At 38.7% G+C, this 19597-nt stretch overlaps 1 protein-coding gene across 36 annotated transcripts in view; it reads right to left on the bottom strand.

Annotated features, from left to right (window-relative positions):
• Positions 1 to 464: 464 nt before the first annotated feature.
• RFX3 (regulatory factor X3) overlaps positions 465 to 19597 on the bottom strand; it is a 272040-nt gene continuing 252907 nt past the window's right edge. For all 36 annotated transcript variants that reach the window (XM_036331012.1, XM_036331011.1, XM_036331005.1 and 33 more), the window contains 2 exons: positions 7234 to 7276; positions 465 to 3439 (listed from right to left, as the gene is read on the bottom strand). In XM_036331012.1, the coding sequence (XP_036186905.1) occupies positions 3201 to 3439; positions 7234 to 7276 (282 nt within the window). In that variant the 3' untranslated portion in view covers positions 465 to 3200. The remainder of the gene's footprint in view (positions 3440 to 7233; positions 7277 to 19597) is intronic.

The raw sequence follows: 19597 nt of genomic DNA on the forward strand, positions 1-19597 counted from the left end.
GAACTATCTATACTTGTCACAAAGAATTTATGTTCCTAACTGTATTCATAAAGGAGATCAGAATATTTTTAGTGAGTCAAGTTGAAATATAATAATATTAATTCCTGATCTGTCTAAATTTAGAACAAACCATGAACAATTAGAAGAAATGTTGAACCTTGGAGGATCTAATTCCTGATCTGTCTAAATTTAGAACAAACCATGAACAATTAGAAGAAATGTTGAACCTTGGAGGATCCCCAGTCTCTAATTTTCATTAATCTAAATACAGTGGGGCCTTGACTTACGAGTGTCCCGACTAACGAGTTTTTCGAGATACGAGTCGTCTCTCGGCCAATTTTTTGCTTTGAGGTGCGAGCTAAAATTCGGGTTACGCGCCAGCTTCAGATACCCCACCGCTAGTTGGTGCAGCGAACATCACAGTGAACGCCACAACATCAGCCCAACATCACGTGTCACTGTAATGGTGAAAATTGATTTGACATACGAGTAATTTGAGTTACGAGCTCCGTCACGGAACGAATTAAACTCGTAAGTCAAGGCCCCACTGTATGCCCATTATTATCAGATTCCTCTAACAAAACAAATATATCCAACACTAAATTAAAGGAAACAATTATAATAAATATATTTAAAATTGTTCAATAAGCAAGATGATACCGGTAAATACATTTGGTCCAATACAAATATAGCATACTTCTGGGTGTGGTGGAAAGGGTTAGGAAAGTGAAAAATCAAGAAAGGAGGGTCAAAACAAAGAGTGTGGGGGTTTTTTCCTTTTCAGTTTTTTTGATTTAAATGTACCTGTCCATGTTTCCTAATGCACAATGAAGTAGATACATGGTCTTTGCAGCTTAAGGGGTCTTGCTTGCTGGTTTGCCTTTGTGTGTGTGTGTGTGTGTGTGTGTGTGTGTGTGTGTGTGTGTGTGTGTGTGTGTGTGTGTGATGGTACAAATTCATTGCCTTTTGGGAGAAAAAGGGAGGTGATAATTTAAATGATATTTAGATAAAGGCGATAAGCCAGCAAAAGACTTTTGAATATATTAGTATGAGCTGTATAATACAAAATTTGAATCAATTAAAAAAATTACATCTAATGCATTTAATGTTTACTGAAGAAACCTGTTGACCTCAGTTATCTGAGTAGTCTAAGGCAATTGAGCAACAACAGTTGAAATAGACTGCGTATTACCCAATAAGCCATTTGGTAGTTTTAACTTTACAGATTGGCTCACCCTCTTCTTTCCACCCCCCACCCTCACCCCAATAAAACTGGAAAGATAAACATCTTGAATTTCATATAGGTCTCATTAATAATCTGTAAATAATTTTGTGCTTTCCCTTTTTTTTGGCTTTATGTACTTATTTTTGCTTATTAGCTTTTTAAGAATGAATTAAATGAATAGATGTGCCTTTTTTGTTGTTGTTGTTAATAATTTGAGTGCTTAAAAGGACGTTGGCTCTTCATGTAAATTAACATGGGGATGGTGTATCCACTCCTGGATCTCATCTTCTGCTGTGGTAGCTGACTCCGCCCATGGGCACTCGTGTGTGCATGTGGACACAGACACCAAGACACACAGACAAACACGGAGACTGAAAAGATGCACTTCGATAAGTACCTACTTATTTTAACTTTCTTAAATTATAACTAGATAAGAATGGTCTAACATATATATGTTTTATGTAACAAGTTGGTGATTAAAACTAGCCTGCTACTCCATACCCTTAAGCAATCTAACTTATAATCAAGTATTATTCAGCTCTAAGAACAAAAAATAGGTTCGTGGTCACTCAAAGAGGGAAACTGATTTTTTCGTCTTTTTGTTTTGCTTTGTTTGCCCTAAATTTCCTTTGAAGAACATGTAACCTGTCCTTACTTCGGGAATCTGACAATGACAGGCACAGCTTGTCAAATGGACTGAAGAGGAATTTACAGGAACAAAATAAGCCTTACTAAACCTTAGCTTCAGTTCTGTTTTAAGGCACCATGTTATAGCCGAGGTACGATGATCCCTGATGTACATTCTTCAGCGGCACTGGTCCATCAAGCCACCTATCCAAATCCTACAGAATCGGAGATAAGCAACAGTATGGCGTGCCAGTTACACTGCCTTCAGGTTCTGTTTAAAATTTAAATCCACATACTTTAGAAACCAGGAAATATTTTTGAACGAAAGAACGATATGCAGGTTGCTACATTCCTTGCATTCTATAAATTTTCTCTTATAATAGCAGCATATTGAACTACTATTAGGAAAAAGACCTGGAATAAAAGAAAGTCATCCAAATGGAATGGTTTCCTGTATGTCCAGCTCAGCATAAGTAGCATGTACACTTAAAAAAAAAAGTCAAGTCATTTTCAGCTTCAGTCTCTAACTATAACAGCCCCACTCAACAGCAGAACGCATCTGTGCAGTGGTCCCAAATACAGAATCAGTAGTCATTAAACAGAGGAATTGGTATGCAAATAACAGTTAAAATTCAATGTTTAACGGAAGCTTGCATTAACATGATTTAATCATTATGTACACAAATTATGTACATATTAGCATAATCTCTGGCAATTCTGTCATTTACTCTGAACTGATAAATGCACAGCTCAATTTTTCTTCAGAGAAATATAGATGACCTTCCCAACCCTCTAGCACTATCATAAAAATGCTCTGTATTCTTTCTCCATACTCCAAAATGCTATCAAAATAGTGTCTTGTGGTTCGGCCCAATGAAAAGCACCTTTCAAAAGCAAATTTGATGCATCTGCTGCCAAATGGGCATGCCTCCAGTGTAAATAAAAAATGCATTTCTTTTGATATTTCACAGAAGTGCATCTAATTAAAAACTCACACATGAAATCATACACCAAGACTAACAATCAACAATAAAATATTTTCAGCTACAAAAATGTAAATTACTTTTAATTATAAGAAAAAAATATTAAGTGTTGTAAAAATCCTTCTTGACACCCAAAACTAAAGAAAAAACCCTCTTATTATTAAGAGGCAAATAATTTGTTTACGTTTAAAAAAAAAAAAGACCTGGCAAAATACATACACCCATTCCATTTCACAACTCCAAAAAGGTAATGTTCAGCACAGATAGAATTTGACAACAGTCGACCTTCAGGCTTATTAATTTCTCAACTTAAGCCCAATATCAACAGGGTTAATGTTAGCTGGAAAAATACGCTTTAATATTCTTTAGACCGCAGTGTAAGTGTTGCCTGTCGCGCTGCACTGTCTGATAGTCTGAGTACTTGTGACGATGTGCTCGCTGTGGATGGGATTCAGGAGGCTGGGCTGCACGCTGCTCTCGAGAACAGGCTGCAGACAACCCACCGGGAACGCCGGGGTCAGCTCCGTTTTCTCTCGCTTGGCTTGAGGTTCTGAAGAGTCATCTAGTTCTTCATCCATTTCACTTTCCACCTCACTGCCTTCATCTGCACAAACAAATAATGCCACGACCATTACCAAAAGACATACTGGAAAATGGCAATCAACTTGTGCTTAGAAACACGTTAATATGGAGCATTAGGAAAGCAACTTCTCAGCTCTTCTCAGGGGACAAAGCTTATAGGTTTTCCTCTCCGTGGATTTCACTTGCATCAAAGATCAGTTAATGCATCCATAATTCTTTCAAACATGATAAAGGTAATTTATTCGGGGTTAGTTTGTGATTAATACTTTTAATAACTCCAAAACTTAAAAAGACCTTTGGAATTTCCTAACGTTTTTGTATTAAGTAGTTTGGCATAAGTTGTGTCTTCATGAAGTAGTCACTTTAATACACTGTTGGCATTTGGGGAATGTATTGAGGTGAAAAATGCTAACTAAAAAAAGAAGTGAGGGAGAAAAACTTCAGTCTCCTCCAAAAATCTATACTTAGATATAAATTTTACGTGTTGATATTAGTGTAGGTGAGACTGGTGATGACATATATCAGGTACAAGCATGGGTTGCTGTAAAGACTTTTGGTGAGCACAAATAGTATAGATGATAATATTAAATAGGCTCTTAATTCTTATTGCCAAAAATTATAAAGACTAAGGCAGAAGTATCAAATTAACAATGCACAATGGATTTCCATTCCTGGCAACACTGATATTCACTGTTAAGACTGGTATTCATTTCTGGAAATTAAATGTATTAGTCACTGGTCTCTCCAAATTTTAATACACTTTATATGAACTAAAACATCATTAGAATGGAATACCATTTAATGTTTTCCAGCAGCACAGTTAAAATTCAAAAGTAGAGAGAGAAAATGCTCACACAGCTTTATTGCTGTGAGAGATTCCCTTCCGAGGAGTATAGAGAATGCCTCTTCAGGAGTGACCACTTTTAAACAGCAGGGAATATAATTTTTGCCTTAAAAATCTTTTTAGTTCACCTTCGACATGTTTTACTGTTTACCAAAAAAAATGAAGGCATAATCACATAAAATAGCTCATCGATAATTAAAATATATCTATACTTGTTATACTTTTGATTTCTAGTCACTTGTAGAAACTGAACCAAATCTTCATGTTATTCTCTTCTGTCATGTACAAGTAGCTCTTAGGTCAGATTAAGTTGAACTCTTTCTAAGGTTGAGTCTAGTGTTACCACTTGGGGCACACCTACCACATCAATCCCTGCGAATGCAGCTCTCAACATAAATGGGCCCTGAATGTTCCTCTCTTGTTATCAACGGGGCAAAGATGGTTCCAGAGAGAACTGAGTGGGAGTCGCAGGGACCTCCACGTGGCGTGGTGCAGTGCACAGCTGCCAGGAGCAGCATCTCCTGAGAAGCGGTGTATGTAATGAAAAAGGCTGAGTTTAGATGTACTGACAGGAATGACGTCTGCAATGCATCCTTAAACCGTAAACACAGAAGAACTAGTGTGGCAAGAGACCTCCTGGCCCATCTATTTTATACGGTTACCTTTTTGCTTTGGAAAATGGACTTGATGATAACAGATGTTAGAACAAGCACATGTGAAGGGCTGGTTGGCTGCGTGGAGGATAAATTTGGTAGACATTTGCTTTATCAAGAGGGTATAATCAAAACACATGTATGATACTTTGCATTTTGTTGATGCAGTTGTTTATATATAAACAAAAGAAGAAGGACACTCACAAAATTCTTAATGGCAGTAGTCTCTTAGGGTTGCGACTTTGAAATTTCACTCTCAATAGTTTCTAGTTCTCTGTATTACTTGGAATTTTTATACAGAGCTAATACTACTTTCATTATCAGGAAAAACATTAAATATCTCATTTTTGTGGAAAGAGCCAACAAAAAGTCTTGAAGTTTTTGCATTCAAACCTTAGGCTCTGATTATGCCACAGTTCAGCTATATCTCAAGAAGCATCATGTCTGAGGGTGAATGGGACCAGCAGAGCCATTCCAAGAATGTGAGGTAAAATTGCATTGCTTCTCAGATCCCTCTCTACCTTCTTTCCTGTGCCTGAGAAATAGTGTCAAAATTATAATAGCAAAAATAAATAAATAAATAAATAAACCCCAGCACTGAAAGGAAAATAAAAACTTCCAGCAGGTAGGCAGGTGAAGAGGGAATGAGCAAAGCCCTTCTCTCTACCTGTTTTGGGCAGAAATGGACAGGACTGTAGGTGGTGGACAGGACAAACTCCAGTGCTCCAGGCCACTTTTGTGCAGGTCACTAGGGGTGACAGGGATCATTTGGATAGGCTACAAAGCAAGCCTTTTCTCCAGTCCCTAAGGGAAAGTCCATAGACATTTTATGCATCAATAGATTGCAAGACATCTTCTAGAAACCTACTATCGATTATGGACATTTGGTACAGAAAAATTAACATCAGGTGCTACTGGAGTGGACTGAAGACTTGGTTTAGCACTTTACAAAGAAGAATGGCTGCCATTCAGTGTTTAGCCAAGTAGTCATACTCCTACTGCACCTGTGGGCACGCAGGGATGAAACAACAAATTCTTTGTTAAACGGCTTTGGTGTCAGTGTGCTATCAGGATGGCTGTATGCTGGACATGGGCTTCAACTGGCACCATTCTGGCTCTTCCATTACAAATTCGTATCATCTCATAATTGATTTATCTTTCTGAGGGTTATTTGGTTAATCCTATAGAGTATATAGGTACAGCAACAATATTTTGGGGCTATCATTTTCCACTTCTCCTGCTTTGCTACTATGTATGTTCCTCTAACAGGAATTAATGTACCCACAATTGCCTGACAGGAGTTCAACATGGGAGTGACATGGATTCAAAGGTGACCTTCCCTGGCACATTGTTTTCCACCGCCAAGGAGGGTCAGAAGCTGGACAATGAGTGCCCGAGGACAGGCTGCTCCAGAAAACAGCACTGCACTCATGTGCAGATTCCCCAAGTCCTTCCTCTTGCCTTGGTTTCCCCACTGGTTCTGGCTGTGCTTGGAAGGGCTAATTGTGTTATTCTCACCTGTCTTTGTGCATTTTGTCCCTGACTCCAGAACTCAATTCTTTAAAACCTCAAGCTATCTTCACTTCTTAGTTTTTTTGAAGAAAGGTCTACATTTTCTACTGTGCTTGTTTATTAGAAATTTTATATTTTTATAAAAACTGGGCTGGTTTTCTAAAGGATTTCTTCTGCTGCTGTGTGCTCTATTCCAACCTTCTCCCCACCCCCCACCCCTAATCCATAGTCCTTTCACTCTGTGGTTTTGTAGAGCAAGAGTTTCTTCAGGAATATATGTCCTACTGTCATATTAGAGTGGTGATGCTGGGATTATAATTTAAAGAGAATGTGTGTTATCCTTTCCATCTACACCACGATTTATCTTGCTTCTCCAGTAAACATCACGGCTCTTTCTGAGTTCCTTTTCCATTGAGAAGTGTGGAGTGGCGATAGGTAGGCTGAGGAATCTTTTTTCCTTGCCTGATAGGCCTTGAATACAGATATTTAAAGCAACTTTTATGCCATTTCTCTAGGACTCTGCAGATGGTCAGAAATAATGAACTTAAAACGAACTTCAGGCAAAAAGCCAAAATGAGCTTGTAACTGTGTTGAAATTTATTTCTTGTACTTAAGGCACCTCCCATAAAGAAAGCACAGAAATGGAGAAATAATGAAGCATTCTGAAGACATCACAGCCATACTCACCTAGGACTGTATGCTGTTTCCACAGAGTAAGAGTGCCAGACACATACGCTACATTTTCCTCTGTGAGAATTTCCCAGTCAAATAAAGTCTTTAACAATGTACATTATTTTAAATTCTTACCTTTATCCAGATTTCCAGGAGACACAGCATTTAAATCGCCAAACTGCAAAACAGGCATTTGTGCAACAATTACTACCAGGCCGAATAAAAGAATATTCTCAGTCTGCGGTAAACACAGCGCCCTGTGACTTTTTAAAACTATAAACTAGTGACCGTTTTGCTCTCTAACTACACAGGTCATGCAATTTTTCAATCAAACTTGTCGAATTTGAACAGTTTAAATTGTGTCACAATTTAGCTGTCTTAGTCTCCCTGCAAAAGGCTACCAATTTTCTCTGCCTTCCACACTCCATTTTACTTTTATTATTTCAACGCAGCAGCAGGAAATAGGGGCCTGACAGCCTGGATGAGTGTGGATGTGGTGGGATCAATGTGGAAAGGCCCCATGAAGCAGCGCACTCTCCAGGTCCACGCCCAGTCCACGTCCACGAGTCCACCTGGAGTTGACATGAGAAAAACATGGCCCAGCTGCTTGGTTGAATTCTGTTTTTCAAGCTTTTATTAGTTGAAATGAAAAACATAATAGGAGCTCCAAAGTTGAGAGTATTTACTTTTATAGAAAGGCTTTTCTTTTTGTAAGTTGCTGTTCTTATTTAGTAAGATAATAGGGTTCCACTTTTAACAAAGAAAGGCATCTGACTGTTCCAAATGCCAACCAAACAGAGTTTAAAATAATATGGAACAAGGTCTAACCTTCAGCTTAGGCTTTATTTTCTATCTCCATTCACGAGTTTGATGATAATTTTACAATGGGAAAATACATTCTGAGAGTCTCAGGGTGGACAAAGATGAACATAATATACTAAATAAAAAATTGAAGAGCAAACTAAACAAAGCTAGTCAGAAAATGGTGACGTAAAACCTAAATTCATCCATTTTTTAAATGGAAAACATTATATATTTTTTTAAAGCTAAAGATTCAGAGTAAGTCATTATTAGAAATTCAGATTTCTCAACAGACTCAGATAGGGTGAGACAGAAATTCTACTTACATTCGGAAGTTTGCTTATAAAGAGTTCCATGATAGAAGTATTTTTTTCATCTACAAGGTATGTCTATAAAGTAATAAAACTGATCTTATTTTGCAAACATACACATTTTTTTAACCTAAACATGTAATGTTCTTATAGTAGCTACCTTGGGAGTTTATACATTTATTCCAAGGTCCAAAGTTCTGGAATTTCTCTTTGACACTTTCAAGAGTTAGTTTATGTATTATTCAAGAAAGTCCATCTTATTATTTTTACATCCAGTTGTAACTCCAAACAGGCCTCCAAATTTCATTCACTGCAGTTGGTGCTGGGATGATTTCTGACTACTCAACAAGATCAAATTCATCTGTTACAATCTACGATCTATTCAGAATAATGTCATTTTAGTCTTCATTATTTCTTAGCATAGTCTTTATTATTTCTTAACACTATTATGTTATAGCAGTTTTACTGGAACAGTGTAGCCCTCGAGGTGACTGATTTGAAGGGGACAAGGGCCTTTCTGATACTTGGCTCCTAGTATGTTTGTTAGGAAGACTGTCCCATTCATTACTTTATAGGTACATCCCACAGGGAAACAAGCATAAAGCCATAAACACTGAACTGTTGTTCTAAAGTCGGTCCTGATCACATGGCTCAGAACCTTATATTAGTCAAAATAAAACATTCAGAGTGAAAATTACATAAAATTTCTTGAATTAAAGTATACAATACAAGCAACAATAAAAATCAATGAGACTATATTTTTGGTATTATTTAAAAATTTTAGAGCTATAAACAGAGAATGCCTAAAACTAAGGGATTGTTTATAAGTTATATCTAATTGATGTAATATAAGATTTTTATTTCTTTGAAATAAATACTTTAACACTTAAGATGCAATTCTGGAAACAAGTTGGCAGTGATGATTCTAAAGCCAGGGGTGGGGAACATCCGGCCCACGGGCGTCATAAGGTCTGCAAAATCATTTGGTCTGGCCCTGCCCACGCATTCGGGGTGAGTTAATTAAATGTTTGACGAAATATAGCAGGCTCATTTTTAAGCTGATTATTCTGTATGGCCTGAGAAGGATGTTATAAATATCCAAATGGGCCTTGTCAGAAAATAGGTTCCCCAACCCTATTCTAAACATACCTCTATACCTGTGAAAAGTGAATATTCCATTTGTTTTTGACAAATCTCAAAGTTTTTGAGACTAAATTATTATTGCCATTAATGAACAATAATACTATATAATGTGAAAACAAAACTCTGAACATACTTGAAAAACTGCTTTAAAAGAAACACTGTTTTTAGTTGCTGCTTAACTGAAACTATGACAACTTCCTCAATACAAAGATTTTTCCATAGAAAACTTCTGCTTAATCTAAATGGATATATCTGATTATTCAGGATGCTAAAAATAAAAGCCCAAACAACTGAAATCTTATGGATTGTTATCATACTAAATTCTGTGTGCTGAGCCATACACTGTGTGCTGGACACTATAAAAAAGTCTTAGGGACACTGTCAGTATCTCTAGGCATCTCTAGGATCAATGACAAAATTCCACCTGTACAGCATATAGAGTAGATTTAAAGTTAAAATACCTTGTGAATGAGGAGTAAGATTTTGTTATTCTATATAGCTGAAGATAAAGGTTTTTCATGCATTTTACATGTGAGAAAAGAATATACATGTAATTAAGAAAAAAACCCTTTAATCCTATAGGTAGACTGAGTAAGATGAAGAGAATCAGTCATTCACTCATTATTCAATAAATATTTATTTAGAACTTACTATGTGCTAGGCACTGTGCTAGCCAGTTGCTTATATTATGAAGGATAGGTAGTTTTGCCATAAGTGAGGCAACCTTGGAAACCTTCGAGAAGGTTTTAGAATTATAGGGTCATTAGAAAGAGAACTCAGTTGCAGGGAGTTTTGAAGCAGAAGGAAGTATAGGAACGGTGATAGGGAGGACTGAGAGCAGCCTGAGCTAGGAAGTGTCACAGACAGGGAACAGTGACAAGTCCCGAGGTTAAGCTAGCACAAACCAGAAACAGAAGAGGAGGAAGATATGAGTGATTTGGATGAAAAAATGGAGGTTCATAAGAAAGTACAGAGATCACTGTACAGTTATAGCTCCAGAAATAGGACAATCTAAAATCTGTTGTTGCCTTCTAACTTCCCTACTGCACAGGGGACCAGCGGGGGCTACTACTCACGGAGGTAACATCCTACAGCTGATAATGCACTTTCATGGCTCAGTACACGGCAAGCTTCCTCTCATATATTATGACCTCGAGTGTCACTTTCTCAAAGTCACTTCCTCAGAGGCTTTTCCTGACAGCCCTAAGTATCACCGTTGCTGTCATTCTCCATCACTTTCCTCAAAGCACCTACCACAAGGTGTAACCCTGACTTTGCTTCTTCACCTACTAACTGTCTTCCCAATCCCAATGCCAGTGCACAAGGGTAGGGACCTTATTTGTCCTCTTCATAAATAAATCCCAGAATCTGATAAACAGATCTGACAGATATTAAAGGCTGAATAAATACCAAATGAATGACTTTGCCTCCTCATTTCATACTCACATAAAAGCTTATAAATTTGGCAAGGTAGAGAACTTAGGTTTCATCTTACAGCCACTGAAAATGATTAATTGATTTGTCTAAAATTATGTAAGAAATACAGTGGTGTTAGATTTGAGACCAGACATTGTGATCCTCATTTTAGAAATTAGAGAGCGGGAGGGATGGATGGAGAGAGGGAGGGAGGGAGAGAAGGAGAGAGGTAGCAGGGAAGAAGGGAGGGAGGGAGGGAGGAAGATAATGAAATGTATGTTCTAAAGAATATAAATCAAGGGATTTTAAATGTGCTCTGGAGTTAGAAAGCATATGGCCTTTGATGTATGTAGGAATTAAAATTCTACATAGAAAAAATAGGGAATGTCATAAAAGTCAAAATAGAATGGAATACTTCATTTTGAAAGCCCCCATCTTATGGCTTTACAGTTGAATGAAATTCTAGGACTTTATAAATAGTATCTGACCATTGAGTTTTGAAGACAAAAGCTGAGTAGGACTACAAGCAGTTCTGCCTGAGAATGAAAATGGTCCTTAGGCTCTGACTTAAGGTTGTTGACGCTATAAACTCAATCTAGGGCTGAAGGTTTATGTGTACTGACCAAGGCATAGATAGGCTGTGTGTGTGTGTGTGTGTGTGTGTGTGTGTGTGTGTGTGTGTGTGTGTCAGAGTGGAAATAACACACAACTAGAAACAGCTGATGAGCTCAGATGAATGCAAACCCTGGTGTCACCAACTGCTGCTCTCTGCTCTTCTGAGACGTCAGTGAAGGAATAAGGCCCTTTAAAACTTTCCCTATAGCCACAAGAAAGGTTGTTCACATGCAGATTTTGAACATCTTGGCCCGATTCTAATCTCTGAACATTCTTCACTTATATTGAATTTTGTCATATTCTGAATTTTACAAGTCCATGTAGCTGCACATTCTCTTATAATTTCAGTTCTATTAACCAAGCTTAGTAAAACTGATGGCAAAAGGATCAGGTGGCAGCAACTATTTTGGATGTTTTTGATGGTGGAGAGAAACATCTTGAAATTTCAATTGTAAGGGATTTCAGAGCATTATTATTTTCTTTAAATGTCTTCCAAATGAGAATCAAATTAATCAAAGTGTTTTATATTTAGCTTCAGTACAGTGTTTCACAACTGAGGAAAAATAGTTACAGACTTTAAAATGATTTCCAATTTTATAAAATTTTCAAGGAATGCTAATGTTGCATTTGGTAAAATCTTATGTTCCTTGGTTATTTTTTCCCCCTGTAAGTGGTCTTTTCTATGTATTTCCAAACAATTTTATTGAAGACTTCTAAGATGGCCACAATTTCTGCCAGTGTGCTTCACACCAAAGCAAATTCTGCCCTACAGTCGCTGTTGGCCACTCTGTACCTAGATAGCATATTTCCATGATTCTGTTGAGGCCTTTTTGCACGTCTCTGCCCCCGAGAACACAGTAATGAATGCGATTATGTACCTTTATATCATTTCAAGTGAAGTAAGAATACAGGCTTAGTTGCTTTTGAGGAGAAAAGTAGAATTAGGAGGAGCCAGAGAATTTTAAATTTAAACTCAGCCTTCCAATTTGTTATCAAGATACATTTACCAACCTAGGTGGACAGAATAGTTTTTACTTATAATTGCTCCATAACTTTAAAAATATTTAGACATAAGGGAGCCGTAGGCCCTGCAAATATCAGGGTTGGGCCTGCCAGTATATCCTTTATGGAAATAAAACTGGTTGGAATTAGAGGGAGAACCAAGATGGCGGCATAGGTTAACGCCGGAGTTTGCTGCTTTGAACAACTACTTCAAAAGTGAAACCAAAAAACGGAAGGGACATCACCCAGAACCACAGGAACGCTGGCTGAGTGGAAGTCCTACAACTAGGAGGAAAGAGAAACGCATACGGACACTCAGAGGAGGCGCAGTGCTGAAGGCAAATTCTGAGGTGCGGAGTGCGCAGAGCGGGCTGGCGGCGGAGGGCGCGGTTGGCGTTTTCAATCGGGAGGGAGTCGCAGACTCTGAGCTCCAGATACGGGGAGTCTCTAGGGACCCTGACTCAAACGGGAGAAGCGGGACTGTCTGGCTTCGGTCAGAGCTTCTCTCTGAGCTTTGCAGCTGGTGCTGGGACTCAGAGAGGCAGAGCCCCTGGGGACAGGACTGAGAGCCGCCATAACTGCTCTCCCTGTTGATCCTGTGCGACCCGCCCCGCCCAAGCCCTGCACACAGGCATTTGCCGGATAGCCTCAGGCAAAGGCTAGATTAGCACCTCCCTAGAGGACAGAAGTTCTCTCACTGCTGACACAGCTGATTCTCATAGCCACTTGGCCTGGAGGTCAAACCCTCCCTGGTATTAGCTACAACAATCAAGATTTAACTATAAGACTTCGAACAAAGACCACGAGGGGGTGCACCAAGGAAGCATCACAAAATGCGGAGACAAAGAAACAGGACAAAATTGTCAATGGAAGATATAGAGTTCAGAACCACACTTTTAAGGTCTCTCAAGAACTGTTTAGAAGCCGCCGATAAACTTAATGAGATCTACAAGAAAACTAATGAGACCCTCGATCTTATATTGGGGAACCAACTAGAAATTAAGCATACACGGACTGAAATAACGAATATTATACAGACTCCCGACAGCAGACCAGAGGAGCGCAAGAATCAAGTCAATGATTTGAAATGCGAGGAAGCAAAAAACACCCAACCGGAAAAGCAAAATGAAAAAAGAATCCAAAAATGCGAGGATAGTGTAAGGAGCCTCTGGGACAGCTTCAAGCGTACCAACATCAGAATTATAGGGGTGCCAGAAGATGAGAGAGAGCAAGATATTGAAAACCTATTTGAAGAAATAATGACAGAAAACTTCCCCCACCTGGTGAAAGAAATGGACTTACAGGTCCAAGAAGCGCGGAGAACCCCAAACAAAAGGAATCCAAAGAGGACCACACCAAGACACATCATAATTAAAATGCCAAGAGCAAAAGATAAAGAGAGACTCTTAAGAGCAGCAAGAGAAAGAAACTCAGTTACCTACAAGGGAATACCCATACGACTGTCAGCTGATTTCTCAACAGAAACTTTGCAGGCCAGAAGGGACTGGCAAGAAATATTCAAAGTGATGAATACCAAGAACCTACAACCAAGATTACTTTATCCAGCAAAGCTATCATTCAGAATTGAAGGGCAGATAAAGAGCTTCACAGATAAGGAAAAGCTAAAGGAGTTCATCACCACCAAACCAGGATTATATGAAATGCTGAAAGGTATCCTTTAAGAAGAGGAAGAGGAAGAAAAAGGTAAAGATACAAATTATGAACAACAAATATGCATCTATCAACAAGTGAATCTAAGAATCAAGTGAATAAATAATCTGATGAACAGAATGAACTGTTGATTATAATAGAATCAGGGACATAGAAAGGGAATGGACTGACTATTCCTGGGGGGGAAAGGGGTGTGGGAGATGCGGGAAGAGACTGGACAAAAATCGTGCACCTATGGATGAGGACAGTGGGTGGGGAGTGAGGGCGGAGGGTGGGGGGGGAACTGGGATGAGGGGAGTTATGGGGGGAAAAAAAAAGAGGAACAAATGTAATAATCTGAACAATAAAGATTTAAATAAAAAAAAAAGAAAAGAAAAAAAAAAAAAAAAACTGGTTGGAATTAAAAAACTTTGGTGCTCCATAAAGCCACTGTCAACAGGAAACCATGGCATTAGTTTAATACAATACACAGGTACTCCTTAATTTTTATTATATCACCTCTATTTTTTGGAAATGACTAACTGAAGAGACAATAGGGTGTGGGGTGTGAAAACGTGTTCTCTTTATAACAAGAAAACCTTTACAACTAGCATATTCTGAATGTCTACTAACAAAAAGTGGAAAGGAGGAGGTGGTAGGACTATCACAATGCACCCTGCAATGCAGAGAAAAGAAGCCTGGAAGAAAATAACGAAAGCTTACATGGTAGGCATCTGGTTTATGTATGATTGTGAGTGTGGGTGCTTTGTAGGGAGCTGTGTTGTATGAATAAATTAGTCCCTATTCTGAATCTGTCTCCAAACAATCTATATGGTGAAAAATTAAAATGTAGATTGAGGCCATTTGACTATCTGTAGTGAGAAAGTCCTCCTTTCTCTAGTTAGTTCCACCACTTGTTAGTTCTAATTTTGGGCAACTTTCCACCTATGTTCCTAATGGGTGAAATGGGGACCCTAACACATCTCTTGTAAGGTTATGGTGAATATTAAATGAGAATGTAAAACACCTAGCACAAGGCCAGTCCTCAATTAAAAATATTAATAAATAATAATAAGTTGTATTATAAATAATAATGGAATTTTTGACTAGTGTGCATTACATTTTTCCAGCTACTACTATGCCAAGATAGTTTCCTTTCCTGCAAATGATTTTTAACTTTCACAATGATTCAAGCCTTTTAAAATAGTCTGTACAAGTCTCCTATTGCACAGGTACATTATCTGTGTATTTCCTGGTTGCACTGAATGTTCACTGAAGTTAATTTTTTTTAGTTTTCATTGGTTTTACTTTAAGCATTCACCCTCATTTACCATGATTTTACTTCTATCAAATTGGACTTTTTCCACTTAAATTTTACCCTAAAGCTTGCCTGTTGAATTACTATTGCTCTTTTCTAGTTTTTAGGTTTTGAAGACCTGCCCCCCCACCCATTCTACTTTGAGTACATCAATTTGGATGAACCCCAAACATTTTTCTTTTCTTTTTTTTGGTTTTGTTAATCTTCACCTGAGAATATTTTCCCATTGATTTTTAGAGAGAGTGGAAGGGAGGGGAAGAGACAAAGATAGAGAACCACTGATGTGAGAGAGACATATCGATTGGTTGCCTCCTGTACATGCCTCAACCTGGGCTGGGGATTGAGCTTGCATGCTCTTGATACATGCCCTTGACCGGAATCGAACCTGGGAACCTTCGATCCAAGGACCAATGCTCGACCCACTGAGCGAAACTGGCTAGGGAGACATTTTTCTTTTGATGGTAAATCCTTAAGGGGTATTTTCCTTAAAAAATATTACTAAAATATTATCTTTTCATATTTATGTTAAAAATTAAGCCATGTTTTAGGTTCCAATTTTATTTCAAAAAGTTGGTTATATAGTAGGCTTAGAAATAATATTAAATACATATAAATTATGACAATTTAATTACAATAGATTAACTATGAAAATGTTAGAAAATCCTTTTATGAGCAATCACAATTTATAGATTCTATAAATATATTAATGGACTATGTACGTTTTAAAAAGTAAAGCAGCGCTAAGTCCTGGGGTTCAACGTAAGTAAGCATGATTTGCCCAAGATTATACAACTATAAAGTAAGTAAAATTTAGTTGTTCTGACTCAAAGTCCTACATTATTTCCAGGCATTAAATCTTTAATTACACAAATTATACAAAGAACCATGCAATTTCTATTGTGTAATTCTAGAATAAAAGTAGAAATCAGAATAAAAGTAGAAAAAAGAATAGATCTAAGATAGCCTGGGGGAACTGGGCCTCCCTAAAACTGATTTTTAAGATATGAAGTAAGAAAACCTGAATAGGCCAATAACTATGGAGGAAATTGAAGCAGTAATCAAAAAACTTCCAACAAACAAAAGCCCTGGACTAGATGGCTTCACAGGGGAGTTTTATCAAACATTCAAAGAAGAAATAAAACCTATCTTCCTCAGGCTATTCCAAAAAATTCAAGAGGAAAGAACACTTCCAAGCTCTTTCTACAAAGCCAGCATTACCCTAATCCCAAAACCTTATCTTTATCTAGACACTACAAAGAAAGAGAATTATAGGGCAATATCTCCGATGAACACAGATGCTAAAATCCTCAACAAAATCCTAGCAAATCAGATCCAGCATTACATTAGAAAGATCATACACCATGACCAAGTGGGAATTATTCCAGGGATGCAAGGATATACAATATCCGCAAATCAATAAACGTCATACATCACATAAACAAATTGAGAGATAAAAACCATATAATCATATCCATTGATGCAGAAAAAGCATTTGACAAAGTCCAATACCCTTTCTTGATAAAAACTCTCAACAAGGTGGGAATAGAGGGATCATACCTCAACATAATAAAAGACATATATGACAAACTTACAGCCAACATCATACTCAATGGGCAAAAACTAAAACCATTTCCCCTAAAAACAGGAATAAGACAGGGATGCCTACTCTTACTACTCCTGTTTGACCTAGTACTGGAAGTGCTAGCCATAGCAATGAGATAAGAAGAAATAAAAGGCATTCAAATTGGAAAAAAAGAAGTAAAAGTGTCCTTATTTGCAGATGACATGATATTGTACATAGAAAACCTCAAAGACTCCATCAAAAACTACTGGATTTAATAAATGAATTTGGTAATGTAGCAGGATACAAAATTAACACCTAGAGTCTATAGCTTTTTTTTATACCAATAATGAACTCACAGAAAGAGAAATTAAAAAAATCCCATTTACTATTGCACCAAAAAAAAAAAAAAATTAAGATACCTACGAATAAATTTAACCAAGGAGAGAAAGGACCTGGACTCAGAAAATTACAGGACGCTGAAAAAAGAGACAGAGGAAGGCATAAACAAATGGAAGATTATACTATGTTCATGGGCTGGTAGAATCAACATCATTAAAATGTCCATACTATGCAAAGCAATCTATAAATTCAATGCAATCTCCATTAAAATACCAATGGCATACTTCAAAGACCTAGAACAAACTCTCCAAAAATTCATCTGGAATAAAAAAAGACCCCAAATAGCTGCAGCAATCCTGAGAAAGAACAAAGTTGGAGGGATCACAATACCAGATATCAAGCTATACTACAAAGCCACTGTTCTCAAAACTGCCTGATACTGGCACAAGAACAGACATATAGATCAGTGGAACACAAAAGAGAACCCAAAAATCAACCCACGCGATTATGCTCAATTAATATTTGACAAAGGAGGCAAGAGCATACAATGGAGCCAAGACAGTCTCTTCAATAAATGGTGTTGGGAAAATTGGACAGATACATGCAAAGAAATGAAACTAGACCACCAACTTACACCATACACAAAAATAAACTCAAAATGGACAAAAGACTTAAACGTAACATGGGAAACCACAAAAATCTTAGAAAAAGCCATAGGCAGCAAAATAGCAATATTGTCGTAGCAATATCTTTACAGGTACAGCTCCTAGGGCAATGGAAACTAAGGAGAAAATAAACAAATGGGACTATATCAAAATAAAAAGTTTGTGTACAGCAAAAGAAACCATCAGCAAAACAACAAGAAAGCCCACCGCATGGGAGAACTTATTTGCCAATGTTATCTCCGATAAAGGTTTAATCTCAAAATTTACAGGGAACTCATACAACTTAACAAAAGAAGATAAACAATCCAATCAAAAAATTGGCAAAGGGCCTAAACAGACACTTTTTGAAAGAAGACATACACAAGGCCAAGAGACATATGAAAACATGCTCAAAGTCACTAATCATCTGAGAGATGCAAATCAAAACAACGATGAAGTACCATCTCACACCTGTCAGAATGGCTATCATCAACAAACCATCAAACGGCAAGTGCTGGCGAAGATGCAGAGAAAAAGGAACCCTCCTTCACTGCTGGTGGGAATGCAGACTGGTACAGCCACTGTGGAAAACAGTATGGCGTTTCCTCAAAAAATTAAAAATGGAACTGCCATTTGACCCAGCAATACCACTTCTAGGACTATATCCCAAGAAAACAGAAACACCAATCAGAAAGGATATATGCACTCCTATATTCATAGCAGCACAATTTACCATAGCTAAGATTTGGAAACAGCCTAAATGTCCATCAGCAGATGAATGGATTAGAAAACTGAGGTACATCTGCACAATAGAATACTACGCTGCTGTAAAAAAGAAGGAACTCTTACCTTTTGCAACAGCGTGGATGGAACTGGAGAGCATTATGCTAAGCAAAATAAGCCAGTCAGTGAAAGGTAAATACCACATGATCTCACTCATTTGTGGAATATAAAGAACATTATAATCTGACTAGAGGCCCGGTGCACAAAAATTTGTGCACTCGGGGGGGGGGGGGTCCCTCAGCCTGGCCTCTGCCCTCTCGCAGTCTGGGACCCCTCGGGAGATAACAACCTGCTGGCTTAGGCCTGCTCCCGGGTGGCAGAGGGCAGGCCCAATCCCTAGGTGCAGCCCCTGGTCGGGCTCAGAGCAGGGCCAATTGGGGAGTTGGGGCGCCACCCCGTCATGCACAGAGCAGGGCAGACTGGGAGGTTGTGATGCTACCCTCAGTCACGCTCAGGGTAGGGCCAATTGGGGGGTTGGGGCACCGTCCCGTCACACTCAAGGCAGGGTCGATGGGGAGGTTCCGGCGCCACCCCGTCACGCACAGAGCAGGGCTAATCAGGGGGTTGGGGCGCTGCCCCCGTCACTCACAGAGCAGGGCCCATCAGGGGGTTGGGGCGCTGCCACTCTCACACTCAAGGCAGGGCCGATGGGGTGGTTATGGCTCTACCCCATCACACACAGAGCAGGGCCCGTGGGGGGGGGGGGTTGGGGAGCTCCCCCCTATCAGGCACAGAGCAGGGCCGCTCAGGGGGTTGGGGCCCCGCCCCCTGTCACACACAGAGCCGCAGGGCGATCAGGGGGTTTGGGCGCTGCCCCCTGTCACGCTGATCCCGGTGCCGGGAGGCCTCTCGGCTCCGCTGATCCTGGTGCCAGGAGGCATATTACCCTTTTACTATATAGGATAGAGGCCTG

Source organism: Myotis myotis, unplaced genomic scaffold, assembly GCF_014108235.1.
Source record: "Myotis myotis isolate mMyoMyo1 unplaced genomic scaffold, mMyoMyo1.p scaffold_m19_p_12, whole genome shotgun sequence".
Classification (NCBI taxonomy): domain Eukaryota; kingdom Metazoa; phylum Chordata; class Mammalia; order Chiroptera; family Vespertilionidae; genus Myotis; species Myotis myotis.